Raw genomic sequence first — 21,710 nt, 5'->3', positions numbered from 1 at the left:
CTCAGTCTCTACTCTCTAAGATCTAAAACATGTCAAAGGGAGCGTTTGAGACATTAACAAACCTCCTTCTCCTTGAAGCTTTTTTTGGTCTTTTACTTAATAAGAGATGGCATTTATTGTTATAGCAAAAGACTGTGCTCTAGGCCCTGGCCTAGAGTCTAGGGAAAAAAATTAAATATAACAGTAAATTTTATAAAAACGTTTTCTGAGTTTAATTCAAATATTTCAAAACTTGAGTTTTAGGATTACAAATTAAGTCATTATATACAATATGGTCACTGGAGTCTGTAAGTCTGTTACCAGTGTATTCTTTGTATAGTTCTTACCAGTTTCTGGTGGACAGAATGTGTATTGGCTGCTAGAGGAAGAGCCCATGTTAAAGTCTTCTGGACTCTGTGCTTCTTTAACACTTATGGCTTCTTCTTGACTTCCAATTTCTTCTAACTTAGGTGGCTCAAGGGTCACAATATCAGAATCATCACTGACAGTTCCAAAAGAAACATTGTCTTCAAGTGACTTTTCTTCCTCTCTCTGAGGAATCATAATTTGAGAGAGAGTAAATTCAATAATTATTTAAGGGCCTTATATTTTCTACATAGTTCAAAGTGTAAATGTTACTTAAGTAGTATGGTAATTTGGGCTTGAAATAAAAGATATCTAATAAGAAAGGACTACTCAATAGTAGGTTCATCTTTTAGTATGAAAACCCTTTCAAACCCCTAGGGACTCTAACTACTGACTACTCCTTGTAGGCTGCAAAAGCTAAGAAGCCCACCTTTACAACCAAAATGAACACAGAAAGGAGAGGATTTCTTACTGGTTCCATGGGTTTATTTATGCGTAACCTTGTAGTCAGGGAGCCCATTAAAAGACTGATGAAATTTTCCTGGTTATGTATAATATGTAATAAACTTGAACAGTTATGCCATGTAAAGGTCACTTAGCTATCTAGTTTTATCTAGAAGTCAGGTAAATGCTAACAGAAAAGATTTATAGTTTGTCCTCAAATTAAAAACTGACCTTGATTTTAGCTTAATTTCTCAATTCAAGAATGTAATCTAATTAGACAAATTATACACCAATACATGGACAAGGCCTGTAAACCTATGGGTTGATGGTGAACTCTGAACCCATTTTGTCTGTCTTTTCCTGTCTAATAATGTTATTAGTCATAATAATACCTGTACTTGTTCTTTGGGCTTTTCTACATAGTTCAACTGTTTATGATGGCTGAACATGTGTAACTGTTAATATTCTTTTTATGGCTTACGTAAGTGTTATACTAGATGCCAAATACAGAAAGATGAGAAACAGAAGGCAGGACTTGAATCACTATAGTTCTCAGGATAAAAATGGTCCAGAGTGGGTTTTTTTAAATGAAGACCATAAAACCTGACTGCCTTCCATTTACCTGCCTTTCCTGGTTTGGGAAAATGCAGCTGAAACTCAGACCCTCTGGTTACAATGTTTCCCCATCACCAACAGTCAAGAGAACATCCATACTAAGACTTCCTAGGAGTGAGCCTTCCTAGAACTGAGAGATCACACTATTCGACCTTCAGATTTATGATCAAAAGGGGAAAGTGTAGGTGAAAAAAAGGGGTTCTACAGAAAATAACCTCATAAGATGATCTGATCATAAATTCCTTACTGGGCAGGTCATGGTAGGTAGACACGCCCCAGGCATATAAACAAGCCCTGTCCATCATATCTGCCCGTCTAGGAAAACGCACCTATGAAATAATTGTAACCACCCAAGATAGTACATAATCTTGTTAACTATCATGTAATCCAATCATTACTTTACTTTTTCTTTTCTTTTTTTTTATTACCTTACTTTTTCTGGCCCCCACATAATCTTCCTTAGTATCAAATGTGAAAAGAAAATGCAAAACTTATTCTGGGGAGTATTTGATATCTTGTATGTCAGGGGTTTGGTTCAAACTCTTATAAAAATTATCTACAAAAAAAAAAAAAACCCAACCTTTTTTGAAAGAAAACTATATTAGTGGTTAAATGAATAAGTCTTTAACACATTACCAATAAATTACTTTTCTAAATTAAAACACATCTGAATCAGGAGTTTATATAAAAGCTAACAACTTTAACCTTAATTGATCAATCTGGGGAATCTCAAAATCTTCAATGAAATTTATTTTTAATTCAAATAGGAACAGAATGCACAATTAGAAATGGAAGCTTTAATTAGCATTCTCTATGTTTACCATATTTCCACAGAGTAGAACACAAGCTTACCACAAGTGCTAACTTCGTTTCTTCCAAAGCTGGATAAGAAGTTTCTTCCACTACCATTGTGACAGTTTGGCTGCTCTCTGATATAAGGCAAAAATCAACTCAATTACATTTTATCACTTCGGCAGTCTTCATATATAATGATTTGAGTACAAAAAAAATGTATTCCCAATTTCTTAAAGTGGATTTAATCAAATGATAAAAGTCATTCTTATATTGCTAAAAAGATCTGTATTTCAAATATAATTATTTCAATATTTGAAATTGTCAGGGGATAATTTTAGACACTGAACTGAATTCAGTAAAGAGCAACTAAAGCAATATAATCTCTATGTAAACAGTCTGTACCTTTCAATACCATAGTACTTACTTTAAAGCAAGGTGTTTATAAAAATCTGTTAATATTGGAAACCAATTCTCAGATATCTGATGGAGCATATCCTGCATTGGTAAAGTTTATTCAAGCTAAAGGTATCACTATTCTAATGACTATCAATGTCTGACAACATAAGAATCGAAACTATGGCTCTGAATTATAAAATATAATAAAAAAAATAGACTAAAAAAACACTAACTTGAGCCCTGGCCAGAGTGACTCAGTTAGTTGAGCATCATCCCTGCACCGGAAAGGTCATCTGTTTGGTTCCCAATCAGGGCACATGCCCAAGTTGCTGGTTGAAGTCCATGGTCAGGTTGCTGTACTAGAGGCAACCAAAGGATTGTTTCTCTCTCATGTTGATGTTTCTCTCTTTCTCCCCCTCTCGCTCTCTCTGAAAAATCAATTAAAAACATATTTTAAAAAAGACTTGGAAAAATGTATGAGTTCATATTAGAAAGGCTATATAATATTATCAAAACTTGAAAGTATTAATATAAAAGGTTAAGTGACTGGCCGACTGGCTGGTGGGTATGATGTGCACTGACCACCAGGAGGCAGATGCTCAATGCAGGAACTGCCAAGCAACAGCAACTTTGCAGTGACCTCTTGCACTCGGGAACCCTGCGGGTGGTGTCAGTCAGCTGGTTTCAACCTGATCCCCACAGGCCAGGCAAGGGATCCCATCTGCCGAAAGGACCCCACTCACTCCACAGATGCCCTTCGAGTTCCAGAGCCACCCCAGATGCAGCTGGCTAGGGAGGGGCTGTGGGAAGTTGGCTCCAGGGCATGTCTAGCCGGTCTTGCCCAGACACACTCTGCCAGACACTTTCTAATTAATTTCCTTTCAATGTGCATGAATTCTTGCACTGGGCCTTTAGTATAATAATAAATGTAAATTTATATATAGCAAAAAACATACAGGGTAGGGGCAAAAGTAGGTTTATAATTGCTCAAAAGTAGGTTTATAATTGTAAATTTTATAATTTATAAAATGCTAAGTAACTGTCCGACCATCCAATTATCCCACCAGCTGGTACATATGACACACACTGATCACCAGGGGGCAGACGCTCAACGCAGGAGCTGCGGAGTTGCTGTGACTTGGCAGCAGCAGTTCTCAGGTGACACACCCTGGAACCAGAAAGGTTTCTTCTAATTAATTTCCTTTCAATGTGCACGAATCAATACACCGAGCCACTAGTATAGGAAATAATCCTATGTAATAAAGAGCTAATATGCTAATTAGACTGAACAGCAAACGACCATCCGAACAACCTTCTGGACGACCGTCCGGGCAACCTTCTGAACAAAGCCGGGGCTGCAAGGGCCAGCTGAGGCTGTGAGGGGCTGCAAGAGCCAAGCCCCTTGCATGAATTTCGTGCATCGGGCCTCTAGTACAATTATAAATGATAATACAAAAATAAACTCTGTGTTTTAAATACTCAAAACTGTAAACCTACTTCTGCCCTTCCATACCAAATGTTTACAGCAATTATGTCCAGACATAATTGGGTAGTTTAAATTTATTTTTCTCATCATTTTTTTCGCTAGCATGTATTTCACTTATAATTTAATTCATACCAAAAAAAGGGAAAAAACACCCCCTGCTTTTGTATGTTATAGTCTCTAACAGAATATTAATTTGAAGGTAAGACTCCTCAACAAAGGTGGACTTGTGTCCAAGAACTCCTAAAGAAGTATGGAAATTTTTTTAGATACATGAGGATAAGCATTTTTTGGGAGGGATTGTCCCCAGCTTTCAGTTTTTCAGAGAGATCTCTGACCCATGAAAGTTAATACTCACTGTTCAAAAGAAATTAGTAATCAACAAGTATGCTAAAAACAAGATTAACAGGTATAATCTATTGTATTTCTAGCCTGGATATCTCCATTTGATTCTCCGGGAGGGAAATGTTCTGTTTACATTTTTAGTAATTTTTAAAAGAAATTTAAAAGTAATTTAAATACAAAGATTAGAGTATACATTCATTATTTGGGCACCATATTTCTTCATATAATTAATGTAAATATCAAAACCCATAATAAGTGGGATTATACACAATGTAAATATGACACAGTTGTTAAATGCCATTTACCTCTTCTAACCAAAATACTTTGAAGTGTGACAATAACTGGAAAAGTCTGGTGATAATTTAATAATTTTGTACATCACTAGTCTTAATCAAGATTGATAATAAGTCACTGACAGACTCAATACTACATGCACAATATCAAAGAGTTATCTGGAGGTTCAAACACATACTACAGCTGTAAATAAACAAGGCCCTGGGAAGGCTGGTATCACCAGACTCTGCAGGGCTGCCCACCTAGTCCATACTAACACATTAGTCCTTCAATGGCCTAATCAATTAGCTGTCCACCTAGAAAGAAGGCAAGATTCATAATGTCCCAAACACGTCCAATTTTTAAAAATGAATATATCAGACTTATTAAACATCTTACCGTCTTGTTCTAACTGCAATACTTGTAGCTCCTCTTGCTCTAAAGATGAATACTCTGGGATGAGCTCAGAGCTGTCACTGGCTGTCCCATGTTCAGAAGTCACCATCTCTATATCAGACCCCTAGGGAAAAGTAAAAATCAGTTATTTGTCTATCAGCTCATCAAAGGTGGTTTTGAAAACAAGTAGATGCGTCCATTATTTAGAGTCCAATGCTGCTATACTCCAAAGAAAGCAGTATCTAATCTGACTACCTTTTGTTCAATTTACTCCATAAAGGCCTACAGCAGGGAAACAGCAAAATGGAGAAAAGGTTTAAATTCTGTAAGTGAAGCCAGACTAAAAGGTGAATGCTCTAACTACTCTATTTCACAAATCCAAACAATAAATATGAATTCCAAAGGATAAACGTTTGTCAACTATTTTTATTAATTTGCTTCTACTCAAGATTCTGGAGTTTATTAGGTAAGATAGGTATAAAAATTTTGAATCAAAAATTTTAATTTACAGCCTATTCAGAGAAACAGCCATATGCAAATAACTACTTATTACAGCAATGTACAAATGAAAAAGTTTAAGGGTAAAGCTTATAATGAACCCCATTAGGTTAATGGAGTTCCTTATAAAATTTTAGAGTATTTTTATTCTTCCAAGCTTATCCTTCCTACTTTGATGTTAGACTGTCTTTTACTTAATAAGTAGTTAGTGGATTTTGAGGGGGTTTTCCTTATGTCTTAATTAGTGAAATAAAGATAACCACTAGAAATAAAGATAACCACTCTACCTTTGCCCCTCAATTTTCTTATAGCTTACTAATCCATGAAACCAAAAGGTCTGAGTTCTCCTGATAAATAAACCTAAAAAAAAAAAAAAAAAAAAAAAAAAAAAAAAAAATAAAAGAACTCATTAAAGATTTGGGTTTTAAATAATTCTGAATATAAGTTTTTGGGGTTGCTACAGTGGTAGGAAATGGTAGAAACTGAGGCAAAGTTAGGGATGGACTGGTAGTTTCAGGGGAGATCAGTTCTGGCCTAAATCAGAATGGGAAAGTAGGAAAGGAAAAAAAAAAAAGAACACACATGTAAGACTTGGTAACTAAATATGATGGAAAGAGGGATTCAGGTACGTATATTTATAATAAGCTATCCCTAACACAGAATACCCTCATGCCAGAGAGGTTTACTTGCTGTCTTGCTTCACACTGGATTCCCAAGTAAGACTCCCCACAGCTACATACCGTGTTTCCCCGAAAATAAGACATCCTCCAAAAATAAGACCTATCGCATGGAAAGATAAGACATCCCCTGAAAATAAGACCTAGTGCAAGTTTGGGAGAAAAAATTAATATAAGACACTGTCTTATTTTCAGGGAAACAGGGTAGTTAATTATCCTTGAAGGAGAAGATGCTGCTAAGGGAGTTGATCTAAGCTTGATAGAAAACAGGTTAAAATTAGAAAACTCACTTATTAAAAGAAGAAACTACCTTATCCAAATAAAGAAAAGATAACGCCCTAGCTGGTCTGGCACAATGGATAGAGTGTTGACCTGTGGAACAAAGAGTCCCGGGTTCAATACTGCTCAAAGGCATGTACCTCGGTTGCAGGCTCCTCCCTGGCCAGGCCCTGGTCAGGGCAGGTGCAGGAGACAACCTATCGATGTGTTTCTCTCAGATCGATATTTCTCTTTCCCTCTCTCTACCACTCTCTCTCAAAATCAACGGAAAAATATCTTTGGGTGAGGGTAAAAAAAAAAAAAAAAGAAAGAAAGAAAAAAAGAAAAGAAACCACCTCAAACTCAATAGAGTTTGCTATTAAATTTTGAAACATTCTTGCAGAAAAGCAATCATTTTTTTGTTAATGTTGTTTTCTAGAAGATATGACTGATTGTCTAAACCTCACATTATCAAAGTAATTATAAAAAATGCCATCTAAAATATTTTTGAAGTTTGACATACTGTTTATTTTTATTTACTTTTTATTTATTTGAGAGAGGGAGAGAGTGTTATATCAATTTGTTGATCCACTTATTTATGCATTCATTGGTTGTTTCTTGTATGTACTCTGACCAGAGATCAAACCCACAACTTTGGCGTATCAGGAAGATGCTCTAAGCCACATGTGTCAAACACAAGGCCCGTGGGCCAAATCCGTCCCGCCAGGCCTTGCAATGTGGCCCACACCGCGCTGTCATCACTGCACTCCGCTGCGTTTCCATCACAATGACAGTTTATGACTGTTCAGTAAACCATTTGGCCCGCGATTTAGGCTGGATTTTAGATTTTGGCCCCTTCTCTGATTGAGTTCGACACCCCTACTCTAAGCAATCGAGACCAGCCATTAAAATCCTTATTAATGAAGGAAAAAAAGTGAGGCTTAAGGTAACCTAAAAACAAAAAGAGGTTGATAAATCCATTAAACTTTGAATAGGTACAGATTTTTATATTGCTTCTATTCTTCAGTATTTTATGATTTTTCTATAATGAACATATATTACCAGTGTGAGGAAATAATGTTTATTCTGTACTAACTAAAGGCCAGATGCACAAAGATTCATGCAAGAATGGGCCTTTCTTCCCCTGGCTGTCAGCACTGCCTTCGCTCCAGCTGGAGCCGCCTTTTTGCTCCTGCCTGGAGCCAACTTTCCGCCTTCCCACGCTGCCCAGAGGCCCAGAGTGGCTGGGGCAGTATGAAACGCAAATGTCCCGCCCCACCCCTGGCCGCTCAGCACCTGCGTATGCAAATTAATCTGCCATTCTTGTTAGTTTAATTTGCATATTCGCTTCTGGCTGGGTGGTGTCGCAAAGGTACAGTCAATTTGCATCTTACTCTTTTATTAGTGTAGATTATGAAACATCAAACTTCTATAACAAAATTCATTGTGATACAGCTGTAGCCATGGTGCTTTTCCTAGCAAGTTCTGCTACTACCCATGTTTCCCTGAAAATAAGACATCCTCCAAAAATAAGACCTAGCACATGGAAAGATAAGACATTCCCTGAAAATAAGACCTAGCGCAACTTTGGGAGAAAAAATTAATATAAGACACTGTCTTTTCGGGGAAACAGGGTATATATCAGAAGTGGAACAGATATTCTCCATGCTCCTTTCTGGGTGTTTTTATATGCAGGCTCTGGTATTTCCCAGTTCCATACTTTTGGGAAAATTACTTAACCTCTCTTAAGCTTTACCTTTCTTAACTATGAAATGAGAATGAAAGTAATCTATACCAGATATTTAAAATTATATGAGGGGACAGAGATCCAAGATGGCTGCGCCCAGGTGAACACCTATCCGCAGCCGCACACAATTTCAATAAAATACAACTAAAATATAAAACGGACATTGCCCAGAACTACAGGAAGGTTGACTGACTGGAAATTCTACAGTGAGAAGCAAGGAGAAAACCAGAAGGAGGTGTGGAGGAGCTGGAAAAGCCCAAGGTACAGAGACGCGGCGCGCTGAGAGGACGGACCTGAGAGGAGGGAGGCCGAGTGCCTGGCGGGCGTTCCCTAGCGGAAAGGAGATAAAACTCCGACTGTGCTGGGCCCCCAACTGCTCTGAACCCCAGTTCTAGGCCAGACCCCGGGGACTCAGGCTCAGCCATAGGGAGCCGGGCTGTAAGGCAGAACCCCGGGGAAGTGGCGAAAGGAGGTCCCAGCGGTGCGCACACTGTGCACAGAGAAGGGACGGTCAGCTGTGCCGTGGGATTGCCCTGACGGGAAGGAGACTGGGGCTCCAGACTGCTCTGAACGCCACCTCCAACTCCACTTCCAACTGAACTGAACCCCAATACCGGGCTCATTGTGGGAGAGCATAGACTGTTTGGCAGCAGGCAAAAATCGAGGGCACCTTTCTCTGAGGCGCCGGCAGCGAGCACTGACGGACCCGCATAGGGCGTGGCTGACAGAAGCCAAAGCTGCAGGCTCCACCCTGAAACCCTGTCCCATCTGTAACTGCGAAATGCGACAACAAAATAGATCACAAACGAAAGAAATGGAGGACAAAAAGCGTCTGGATATAGAGTTCAAATCTACGCTTATAAGGTTTTTCAAGAATTTCCTAGAAAAGATGGATAAGGTCTATGATGATATGAAAAGAGATCAACTAGAATTAATAAGGAGTCATCGAGAAATGATAAGGGATCAACAAGAAATAAAGAATACATTGTCTGAAATAAAAAATATTTTACAGAGTCCTAAAAACAGAAGGGAAGATCACAAGAATCAAGTCAAAGATTTGGAACATAAAGAGCCAGAAGACACTCCTCCACAGAAGCTAGAAGGCAAGAGAATTCAGAAAATTGAAGATAATGTAAGAAACATCTGGGACAACTTCAAGCGAACCAACATCAGAATTATTGGGGTCCCAGAAGATGAGAGAGAGCAAGATATCGAAAACATACTGAAAGAAATAGTGACAGAAAACTTCCCCCACCTGGTGAAAGAATTAGACTTACAAGTCCAGGAAGCGCATAGAACCCCTAACAAAAGGAATCCAAAGAGGACCACACCGAGGCACATCATTATTAAAATTCCAAGAGCAAAAGACAAAGATAGAATATTAAAAGAAGCAAGAGCAAAGAAGGTAGTAATCTATAAAGGAGCACCTATACGATTGTCAGCTGACTTCTCAACAGAAACCATGCAGGCCAGAAGGGAATGGCAAGAAATATTCAAGGTGATGAATAGCAAGAACCTTCAGCCAAAAATAATCTACCCAGCAAAGCTATCACTCAGAATCGAAGGCCAGATAAAGAGCTTCACTAATAAAAAAAAGCTAAAGGAGTTCATCACCGCCAAACCAGAATTATATGAATTGCTGAAGGGGGTTCTTTCAGAAGAGAAAGTAAACAAAGATAAAAATTATGAACAACAAATACGTAACTATCAACAAGTGAATCTAAAAACCAAGGAAATTAAAAAAATCTGATGAACAATATTAACTATTGAATATAATAGAATCAGAGGTATGGAAGGGGAGTGAACTGACGATTCTTGGGGAAAAGGGGAGAGAGGGGCGTGGGAAGAGACTGAACATAAACTGTGCATCTATGGATAAGGACAATGGGGAGAGGGGAAAGGGCAGAGGGTGGGGTGGGAACCTGGTGGAGGAGAGCAATGGTGGGGGGGAAAAAAGAACATTTGTAATAATATGAACAATAAAAACTTATATAAAAAAAAATTATATGAGAATATAGGTAAAGCACAGAACCTAACCAATAATAAACTCTCAATAAATATTTACCTGTCTCAAAGCTGAGAAAAGCAATGTGCGATAATGTAAAGATGTTGGCTCATAGAGTTTTCAGTAATGAAGCTGAATGTAGCTGGGAAAATGTCCAAGCGGGAGACAATGAAATCGTACACTTAAATGTAGAAAAAAATACTTACTTTTAAAGAACTCAGTTTTTACATCACTGCTAACACCATAATATTACAAACTAATGAATGTCATGCACTGGGAGAAGGGGAAGTCCCTCAGCCTGGCCTGCACCCTCTTGCCGTGAGCCCAGCTTCTGGCTGAGCAGCACGCCCCTCCTGTGGGAGCGCAATGACCACCAGTGGGAAGCTCTTGCGTTGAGTCTGCCCCTGGTGGTCATAGTGACCAGTCGTCCACTGTTCGATTGATTGGCATATTAGCCAATATATATATATATATATATATATACACACACACACACACACACACACACACACACACACATATATATATACACACACACACACACACACACATATATATAACACACACACACACACACACACACACACACACACACGTATTTTTCGGACCATAAGACGCACCGGACCATAAGACGCACCAGTTTTTAGAGAAGGGAAATGAAGAAAAAAAGATTCTGAAACAAATAGTGTCCTAAAATATTTTATGTGCATTAAAACCCAACATCACAGTCATAAACACATGTAATCAACCCTGTAAAGTAAACAGAAGCATTTAGAACCATTTTAGAGCCGGGCAAGCACACAGAGACCACACAGAGCCGGGCAAGGAAAAAAACTTTTTTTTTAAAGTATATGTGTAGGCTATATTTGGACCATAAGACGCAGGGACTTTTCCCCCCCACTTCTGGGGGGAAAAAAGTGCGTCTTATGGTCCGAAAAATACGGGGTGTGTGTGTGTGTGTGTGTGTGTGTGTGTGTGTGTATATATATATATAGGGTTGCCTTATAAAAAGTATTAACATACCTCATGATTGATGACAGTCCAACCACAAGATGAATCACTGTCACTGGAGTTTTCAGCCATTTTTCAGGTCTATAAATACAAAAAACACTGACATGTTAGGCATAATTTATTTTTTAACATTTTTTTTATTGCTTTCAGAGAGAAAGGGTGAGGGAGAGACAGAAATATCGATGAGAGAGCATCACAATTGGCTGCCTCCTGCACACCCCTCAATGGGGAACAAGCCCACAACCCAGGCATGTGTCCTGATCAGGAATCGAACTATGACTTCCTGGTTCATAGTTCGGCCATGAAGCCATATCAGGAAAGTGGGCATATTTTTTTTTTAATTCTAAATATGTGACCTAAGTATTGAAAAGTGACTTTCTCTCTCTCATTTGAAACTGAGACAACCTAGGTTTGAATTTACCATACAGGATATGATTGTATACCTGAATAAATATAACCAAACTTTTAAAACAAGGAGATCCTCCTAAACTGGAAATAGTCTAGACAGCAAATACTTCAATTGAAATTAAAATAGGGTGGAGAAGGGGTTTGGGAGCAGAAATTGGTTAGAATCTGATGTCACTGGCAATAACCTAGACCTAGTTCAAAACCCACATACATTTGTCTCTACCTGGTTAGTTCTCCCCTTTCTTTTTTTTCTTTTTCTTTTTAATATATTTTATTGATTTTTTACAGAGAGGGATAGAGAGTTAGAAACATCGATGAGAGAGAATCATTGATCAACTGCCTCTTGCACACACCCTACTGGGGATGTGCCCGCAACCAAGGTACATGCCCTTGACCAGAATCGAATCTGGGACCTTTCAGTCCTCAGGCTGAGGCTCTATCCACTGAGCCAAGCTGGTTTTGGCCTCCCCTTTCCTTCTGAAACTCCTATTTAACCTGTTAACCGGGGAGTTCCCTTTTTAATTACGCAACATACAACGGGCGCATACTCTTTCACTAGGACGTGTCAGTACGTCACGCCCCATGGACGTATATATTATTATTTTTTAATTTATACTTAATTAAAATAAAATACATATTTTTTCGTTTATTTATATATAAAGCACAAAGGAAAATACAAAATTACAAACAAATAGAAAAGAATACCAACAAAAAAATGGAAACATCGAATTAAAAAATTATAAATTTTACAAACAATTATAAAGATTACAGCTGAAGCCGGTTTGGCTCAGCGGTAGAGTGTCGGTCTGCGGACTGAAAGGTCCCAGATTCGATTCCGGCCAAGGGCATGTACATTGGTTGCGGGCACATCCCCGGTAGGGGGTGTGCAAGAGGCAGCTGGTCGATGTTTCTCTCTCATCGATGTTTCTAGCTCTCTATCTCTCTCCCTTCCTCTCTGTAAGAAAATCAATAAAATATATTTAAAAAAAAGAAAAAAAGAAAAAAGATTGCAAAAAATATATACCGTCCCTCTCAGGGTGCAACATATATTTCAAGGACATATTCAGATGTCCTACCCGTTCCCGATAGTGTTTATGTTTGACGTATTTATAGGTCCCGCTCAGTTAACAGGTTAAACTTCAAATCTGCCCAGCTGGTGTGGCTCAGTGGTTGAGCATCAACCTATGAATCAGGAGGTCATAGTTCGATTCCTGGTCACGGTAAATGCCCAGGTGGAGGGCTCCATCCCCAATAGGGGGTGTGCAGGAAACAGCCAATTGGTGGTTCTCTCTCATCACTGATGTTTCTATCTCCACCCCAAGAAAAAATAAAGTATCTATATATAAAAACCTAAGCAACTGAACGACAAATTGACCAGTCACTATGACATGCACTGACCACCAGGGGGCAGATACTCAACACAGGAGCTGCCCTCTGGTGGCCAGTGCGTTCCCACAGGGGGAGCGTGGCTCAGCTAACCGACCTATCCCGGCAGCCCATCAGCCCAGTGGCAGCCATTCAGTCCCTCAGTCGTCCTACAGGTCCAATCTCCGGAGAATGGGCACTGCCGATCTACTGGAAGTTGGCCTCAGGCACCATGATCACTTCACCTCCCTGGACCTCCACAAGAAAGAAACAATATAAAAGCGGTTGCCAGGTGGCTCCCAACAACTAGTGTGAACATCAGTGGGACGAATTCAGATCCCTGGATGGCAAGGGTGTCCCATTGCCCACCCGGAGGGCTGATCACACCCCAGCCACCCGAACCTCCTTGGGATGGGCTCTAGACACAGGGCTCACGGCTGGCAACGCTGCTCTAAGGGTGAGAGCCACTCCTGATGGGGAGTGACTGGGTGTGAGCTTGTGGCAGACGCAGCAGGGAGGGATGAGCAGGAGCATCAGGCAGGAGTGGCAGGCAGCGTTTGACTGTGGGTTTCAGCCAATCCCCACAGGCCTCCCTGAGGGACCCCACCTGTGCATGAATTAAATATATATATATATATTTTTATTTTTTTTTTAAACTTCAAACCCAAACTCACCAAGCCTTACTGACTCTGTTCTATATATCTGTCTTATCATACAGAATATGTACTTCCATTGTTGCACATTTACTGAGAACACAATTATTGTACATATTAGAGGCCCCAGTGCACAAAATTTATGCACTGGGGTGGGGAGGGGTGGCAGTCCCTCAGCCCAGCCTATGCCCTCTCGCAGTCCGGGACCCCTAGGGAGATGTCCACCTGTTGGCTTAGGCCCACTCCCTGTAGGCATCGGACCTAAACCAGCAAGTAGACATCCCTCTCGCAGTCCGGGAGCCCTCACTCCTTACGGCTCACCTGCTCGCTGCTCCTTAATGCTTCTGTGGAGGCGGGAGAGGCTCCCGGCACCATCGCTATGCTCACCAGCCATGAGCCCGACTTCTGGCTGAGCAGCTCTCCCCCTGTTGGGAGCACACTGACCACCAGGGGGAGCTCCTACATTGAGCGTCTGCCCCCTGGTGGTCAGTGCGCATGATAGCAACCAGTACTTCTGGTCGTTCCACTGTAAAGGTTGCTTAGGCTTTTATCATATAGATACTGAGAACAGATTAGATAGAAGCTGATGGCTAGTGTTCTAATAGAACTCTACTGTAGAAAATTTAATATAGAACTCATAGTCAAATAAGAACAGAGGGGAAAATATATCTGAATCTTCCATTACTGATCCTAGTAATTTATAAATTAATATTTTAAAAGAGAAGATACAAAGGGGTGATTGGTTACTACAGTATAAATATTACCATGTTTTAAATAAAGTTCTCACTCTAAAATAAGATTATGTGGCTTTAAGATCACGATAGAGCATTTTATAATACGTTCATTTGAGGCCATCTGATTGTTTGATTTCCTATTTATAATTGATTAGAGGCCAGATAGTTTATAAATTTAATGGTAAACTTATTAAAAATATATTACAGCAAATTTTTTTTCTGCCTAGTAGAGATGATTATTCCAAAGACTACAGTCTGAAACCCTATAGGATAAGCCAATTTTATATTTTAGCAATTTTATTTTAGCATTCCTTTAAAAAATACATTTTTATTGACTTCCAAGAAAGGAAGGAAAAGGGAAAGAGAAGAAACATCAATTGGCTGCCTCCTGCATGTCCCTACTACGGATCGAGCTACCACTTGGGTGCCCTGACCTGAAATCAAAACAGTGAGCAACCTCCTGGTATATGGGATGACACTCAACTAACTGAGCCACACAAGCTGGATTTAGTATTCCTTATTGAATTGACTATATAAATCCCATTTACTCACTGGACGTTTACACGAGTTTTTTTTTTAAACTTTTTTATATATTACTACTGGTATTTGAATTGTTTACAACATTTGAAAATTATGGGCTGATATATGGGACTATACAAAAACTGAGTAATTAATTTTGCAGGAGGAAAGAAGAAAGGTCAAAGAAGGCTTTATAAATGAGCTACATTGTTTTTTCAGACATGCTAGGAAGGTCTTTAAACTGAAATCTCTGTCAACACTTAAAAATTGAGAGAAATCACACAAAATAAATTCTGGTTCCTCATTTAAAAAAAGATATAACACTGGAAGGATTTCTTAAGAGAACAAAATCATTGCAGAACAAAAGCAAAGGCAGTACCTCAGAAATGTCAGAATGGCTATCATCAACAAATCAACAAATAACTGTTGGGAACCCTCCTACACCATAGGTGGGACTGTGAATTTGTGCAGCCACTCTGAAAAATAGTATGGAGGTTCCTCAAAAAAATTAAAAATAGCGTTTCCTTAAGAACCAGCAATACCACTTCAGATATTTATCCTGAGAAAACAAAAACACTAATTTGAAAAGACATATGAACCCCTATACAATAGCAAAGGCATGGAAGCAATCTTAAGTATCCATCCATAGACAACTGGATCAAGATAGTGTGGAACATATATACAACAGAATATTATCTGGCCATAAAAAAGAATGAAAAAATGCCATTTCTGACATGGATGGACATGGATGGGCTTAGAGGGTATTATGCTAGATGAAATAAGTCAGACAGAGAAAGACAAATACTATATGATTTCACTTATAGGTGGAATCCAAAAAAAAACCAACAAAACAAATGACTAAACAAAACAGAAACCGACCCATAGATGTATAGAACAAGCTGATGGTTACCAAAGGGAAGGGGGATTTAAAAAATAAGTATTTTAAGGTAAAATGATTTTAAAATCTTACTATCAAAAGTTTTAGAGTATTATTTTAAAACTAGTGCCTTAATTAAAGGAAATTAATTAGAAGAAATATTTTAATATAGCTATTCACCCTTTCTCTATAATACAAGTGTCAACCAAATTCACGATCAACAATGAGACTGAAACATATGCGTGCAAATAGCGCCAGTGAGAGCTTTATATAGTATATAATAAAAGTCTAATATGCAAATTGTTCAACCCGGAGTTTGACTGCTCTCTTTGACATGCACAGATCACCAGGGGGCAGTGCAGAACATGGCGGGCATTGGTGATGCAGTGCTAGCAGTGGGCAGCAGTGGAGGCACTGCTGGCCCCAATGGGTCCCAACTACAGCAGGACTATGGTGGAATGGTGAAGCAGGTGAGCAGGGTCGTACTGCAGACAGCAAGCAACCAGCAGCACTGCAGGCAGCTGGCTGGGATGGGGAATTGGGGGTGGGTGGTGGCAGCTAACCTCCCACAGCACCCTGGTGGGGGCTGTGACTTCTTGCCAGCTACTTGAGGGCAGGGGTGATGGGGACGAAGATGCAATGAGAAGAATGCGAGGTGTCCGCTGAACTCACTCTCACTCCCCGCTACCTTCCCAGGGATGCCGCCAGGGCTTACACTGGGAAAGCCCCCAAGCTGAGGTGCAAGAAGCCTGCCCTGCCACACACCCGCACAGCATCTTCCGGGTGAACCAGGTCAGTGCATGTCATAGCGACTGGTCAGAGCATATTAGCGCGCTATATATATATATATATATATATATATATATATATATATATATATATGTGTGTGTGTGTGTGTGTGTGTGTGTGTGTGTGTGTGTGTATGTATGTATATATATGTGTATATATGTGTGTATGTATATATATGTGTATATATGTGTGTATATATGTATACACACACACACACATATATATATATATATATATATATATATGGATCATCAGTTGAAAATATTACCTTTTAGAAACATGAATTTTTAGATTTGATAAATATGTAAACTTAGCGTGTTTTTAATGGTGTATTTCTTTTTTTAATATTTATTGATTTTAGAAGATGAGAAGAGGGAAGGAGAGAGGGAGAGAGGGAGGGAGGGGAAAAGAGACAGTGATTTGTTGTTCCACTTATATATGCATTCATTGATTGATTCTTATATGTGCCCTGATAATGGACTAAACCTGCAACCTTGGCTTATAGGCAGACAACACTCTAGCTAACTGAGCTATCCAGCCAGAGCTGTGTATTTCATTTCTACAGGAGCATTCAACTGTACACTGATTGCAAATCAATGATTGGCTAAATATTTACTTACCAGATATACTGAAAGTAATCATGTTGGACAAGTAAATAAATAATGTATCTTTTTAACAAGTTCACAATCATGTATTTATTACACAAGCTCTTCCACAATAGCTCCGGGACTGTTACAGATCCTGCTTAAACTATGTTTATTCTAACAACCAAACCATACACAGCCTGAGACTAATATGAAACACTTGAAGGAAACAAACCATCATGAGTCATAGTATTGCTTTTACTACCTTCTTAAGAAGAGAATAAATGATTAAAACAAAAAACAACACTGTCTGAAAAGACCAGGAAAACCTAAAGAAATTAATTTATCATGGGATATTTGATTGCTGTATCAATGAGGAAATAATAAAATACTATGATTATGTAAAGTTATATATAAGTTAAGTATAAATTATATATATAACTGATTTTTAAAAAGCATCAACCTGTTAAAATTCCTGAAGTCCTATAGCCCTTTACTTATTGAGCACCAATTGTACACAAGGCTCTGTTCTTCGCTGTGGAAATAAGAGAACAAGAAAAAGTCTCAGCCCTCATCGGGTTTTTAAAAAAGCAAAGGCGGAAAAAGTTAAAGAATATAAAAATTTTAAGAAAGGCAATTATTCTAGCATGAGTTGAGTATTATAAGAACAAATCTGAATCTTTTAAAAGGCACATATTAAGATGGGGTAGCAACTAAAGGGCACCTACACCTATGGGCTGCAAGGAACCAGTGCAATAGTCCATGATAAAAGGGAGCATGTAAACTTAACCAGTACTGACAAAGGAGGGGTTAAAAGAGAAAGGGAAGGGTTAGGAGAAATTTGAGAAGATGGGAAAAGATTTTTTTTAAAGATAATTAAATAACCAATATAGTCAGTGCAGGTTTCTGGTAAAGTGTCTGGGTAACTGGAAAAACCTTTCTCTATGAAACATAAAGTAGATCTGACTTTCGCATAAATGAAAGTGGCTGAAGCCTAGAGCATTCTTCACCATGTGAAAGCTTCTCTCCTGCCCTTTGCATACGCCTTCTTCTAACCTCTTCTAGTAGCCTAGATTCTCACTGTTCCTCCATAACTCACACCTAAGACCTGGATGCTTTATTTTCTTATAACCTTCCAAAACTTCTGAGTTGCCAGGCACAATCAGGAATATTTAATATGTGTATATCTCCTGTCCTTATCTAGGTAATTTCCACTTAAACAGTTCTTTTAAACAGGTAGTTCCTAGCTTTTGCTTTGTAACAAAATGATAGCTCAGATGATTAAACAAACAAAACCATTTCAAAAGAAAGTTAAATAAAATTGCTAAATTGAGACAGCTTTAGCATATTTAAATTTCTCAAATCAAAGATCCCAATTTGATTCTTTGTTTAAAGTCTTGGAAGAAGGACAAACTTGACATCTAGCCCAAATAAGAAAAAAAATTCTTACTGGCCATAACACCAAAGAAAGAGTTTGGTGTTAAACAAAATTCCGTGATACTATAGAACCATTTTAATTCAGCCATTCTCAAAAAGTTGCACTTGCTGCGATTAAAGCAAAACTTAAAAAGTAACTTTCTGAGTCCCACTCTAGAGGCACTGATTCTGAAAACTACCATTGTAAGTGATCTTCCTAAAATGATAATCTCACATCATTCCTTAGAAATGTTAAGCTTCAGCCGAAACTGGTTTGGCTCAGTGGATAGAGCGTCAGCCCTCAGACTAAAAGGTCCCAGGTTCAATTCTGTTCAAGGGCATTTACCTTGGTTGCTGGCACATCCCCAGTAAGAGATGTGCAGGAGGCAGCTGATCGATGTTTCTTTCTCATCGATGTTTCTAGCTCTCTATCCCTCTCCCTTCCTCTCTGTAAAAAAATCAATTATATATATATATTTTTTATTATTTATTTATTTATTTTTAATGTTAAGCTTTTAGCCCAAGACTATTTGGCTCAGTGGTTGGAGTGTTGGCCTGCAGACTGAAGGGTCCTGGGTTTGATTCTGGTCAAGGGCACATGTCTGGGTTGTGGGCTCAAACCCCAGTGGGGGGTGTGCAAGAAGCAGCTGGTCCATGATTCTCTCTCATTATTGTTTCTCTCTCTCTCTTTTCCTCTCCCTTCCTCTCTGAAATCAACTTTAATTTTTTTTTTAAATGTTAAGCTTTTGCCCAGCCAGCAAGGCTCAGTGGTTAAGGGTCAGCCTATGAACCAGGATATCACTGTTCGATTCCCAGTGTGGGGCATGCAGGAAGTAGCCTATCAATTATTTTCTCTCATCATTGATGTTTTTATCTCTCCTCTCTCTCATTTTCTCTCTAAAAGCAATAATATGTGTGTGTGTGTGTGTGTGTGTGTGTGTATTTGCATGCTGGAGGCACAAATTCGTGCACAAGTGGGGTCCTGCCGGCTTTCCCCAATGGGGGCCAACTGGGGCAGGGCCAGCTGGCGGGAAGGACTGCAGAAGGTTGGCTGGCCAGTCCTGCTCCCAATTCGGTTATTCCGGTGGCTTTTATATATATTCATACATATATGTATGATATTTTAAAATTATTCCGGTGGCTTTTATATATACACATACGTATATGTATGACAGATATTGTAAAATTAAGCTTTCAATTACAGTCTACAAGATAATGCCCAAAGGTGTGGACTATCTTTTGGTTTTATCTCTAGCATCTTTTCTCTCCAGCAAACCCCTTTTCCCCTCAGACTTTTCAACTCCTCTAAAAGACTTGGCTTTCAGTTTAACTCTAGGGCTTTTGCATACTCCCCACCCCTTATCTCAACCCAAATACTGTGCCTATTGCTTCCCATCTCAGCTAATACATCATTTATTTGTGAACCATCCCCTGACTTCAGTCCCAAAGACTACAGCAGTTTCCCTAATCTACTAAAAATGGAATGTTGGACTGTAATTGCTTATTTACCTGCCTGTTATATATATACTAGAGGCCCGGTGCACGAAATCCGTGCATGGGAAGTGTGTGTCAAGCACACACACACACACACACACACACACACACACACCCTTTCCAATCTGGGATCCTTCTCACAATCCAAGAGAACTGGCTTCCAACTGTTTGCCTGCCTACCTGCCTGATTGCCCCTAAACACTTCTGCCTGCCAGCCTGATCACCCCCTAACCACTCCCCTGCCAGCCTGATCAATGCCTAACTGCTCCCCTTCCGGCCTGATTGCCCCTAACTGCCCTCTCTTGCCAGACTGGCCACCCCTAACTGTCCTCCCCTGCTGGCCCAGTCACTCCTAACTGCCCTCCCTTGCCAGTCTGGTTGCCCCCAACTATCCTCCCCTGCTGGCCATCTTGTGTCCACATGGGGGCAGCCATCTTTGACCACATGGAGGCAGCCATCTTGTGTGTTGTAGTGATGGTCAATTTGCATATCACCTTTTTATTATATAGGATTCTCAAAACAGCACAGCGCTTGACACATATTAGGCACTCAATAAAGGTAAACAGATTTCTTGAGTGATGTGGTCCAATTCCAAATTGTTCCTCAAGGAACTCAAAATTCTGGAGGTATCCTGAGGTTCCTTTCCCATTATTTTGACCATAAGTAAATGCATAAACCCTTCTGCATTTAAGGGCTTTACAATAATAATTATAGATCCTAAGACCTTAGTTTTTTACTGAAACTAAAAGTTACATAAGATTTTGAGGAAAGGAATAGAAAGCTCACTCTGGCTGCCTTCCTGAGACAATACTATGGAAGGATAAAGACAGAGGCAGGAAGACATTTGCAAAACTACTACAATAATTCAGATGAGAGAGGATGGTGGTTTGGAACTGGTTTGGCAGCAGTGAAGACAGTGGCCAGATTTTATTTATTTATTTATATTTATATTTATATTTATATGTATGTATGTATGTATATATATATATGTATATACATATATATATATATATTGATATTGATATTTTAAAGGTATAGTCAACAGTGCTTCCTGATGTACTGAATAATGGGTAAGAGGAACAACTCTTGGCCTAAATAAATACAAGAATTGAGACAGAAAGACTTCAAAAGCAGTAAATTATAAAAGGAAAATGTAAAAGGTAAAATCAGTTTGGGCCACGTTAAATTTGAGACGGCTATTAACAAATCCAAATGGAAACAAGTAGGCTGAATTTAGGAAACAGTTATGGGCCAAAGATATAATTTTAAAACAATTTAGGTGGTAGTTGTCAAAACTGACAACTCAGCAACAATATTAATTTTACCTATAAAGTATAACCTAAGAGAATGTTACCTGACATGATGGTGCCCTACATCATTCCTGGGTAGCTACATTTTACTATGGAAAAGGTAAGGTTTCCATCACTGTATCTTCTAGAATTAGACATGATGAGGAATAATAGGGGCATTGTTCTCCCAAAAGTCTATAATTCCGATGAAAGACAACCAATGGGCTGACAGTAAAGGTCCCAAAAGTGCTGTGTACTATAAATGTGACCAAAGATGAGAGTCTGTCCAGATAG

The 21,710-nt window shown here is 39.1% G+C and overlaps 1 protein-coding gene across 6 annotated transcripts in view; it reads right to left on the bottom strand.

Moving 5' to 3' along the window:
- Positions 1-21,710, bottom strand: part of CCPG1 (cell cycle progression 1) — a 68,206-nt gene that overhangs the window by 39,315 nt on the left and 7,181 nt on the right. For all 6 annotated transcript variants that reach the window (XR_006741780.1, XM_045582300.1, XM_045582304.1 and 3 more), the window contains exons 2-5: positions 11,301-11,369; positions 5,096-5,216; positions 2,257-2,333; positions 327-531 (exon numbers count right to left, since the gene is read on the bottom strand). Coding sequence is in view for 5 of the 6 variants with exons in the window: in XM_045582300.1 (XP_045438256.1) it covers positions 327-531; positions 2,257-2,333; positions 5,096-5,216; positions 11,301-11,360 (463 nt within the window). In the remaining variant the exon portion in view is untranslated. The remainder of the gene's footprint in view (positions 1-326; positions 532-2,256; positions 2,334-5,095; positions 5,217-11,300; positions 11,370-21,710) is intronic.

The sequence above is a fragment of the Pipistrellus kuhlii genome, unplaced genomic scaffold, assembly GCF_014108245.1.
Source record: "Pipistrellus kuhlii isolate mPipKuh1 unplaced genomic scaffold, mPipKuh1.p scaffold_m20_p_1, whole genome shotgun sequence".
In the NCBI taxonomy this organism is placed as follows: domain Eukaryota; kingdom Metazoa; phylum Chordata; class Mammalia; order Chiroptera; family Vespertilionidae; genus Pipistrellus; species Pipistrellus kuhlii.
This window is presented reverse-complemented; position numbering and strand designations above follow the sequence as displayed.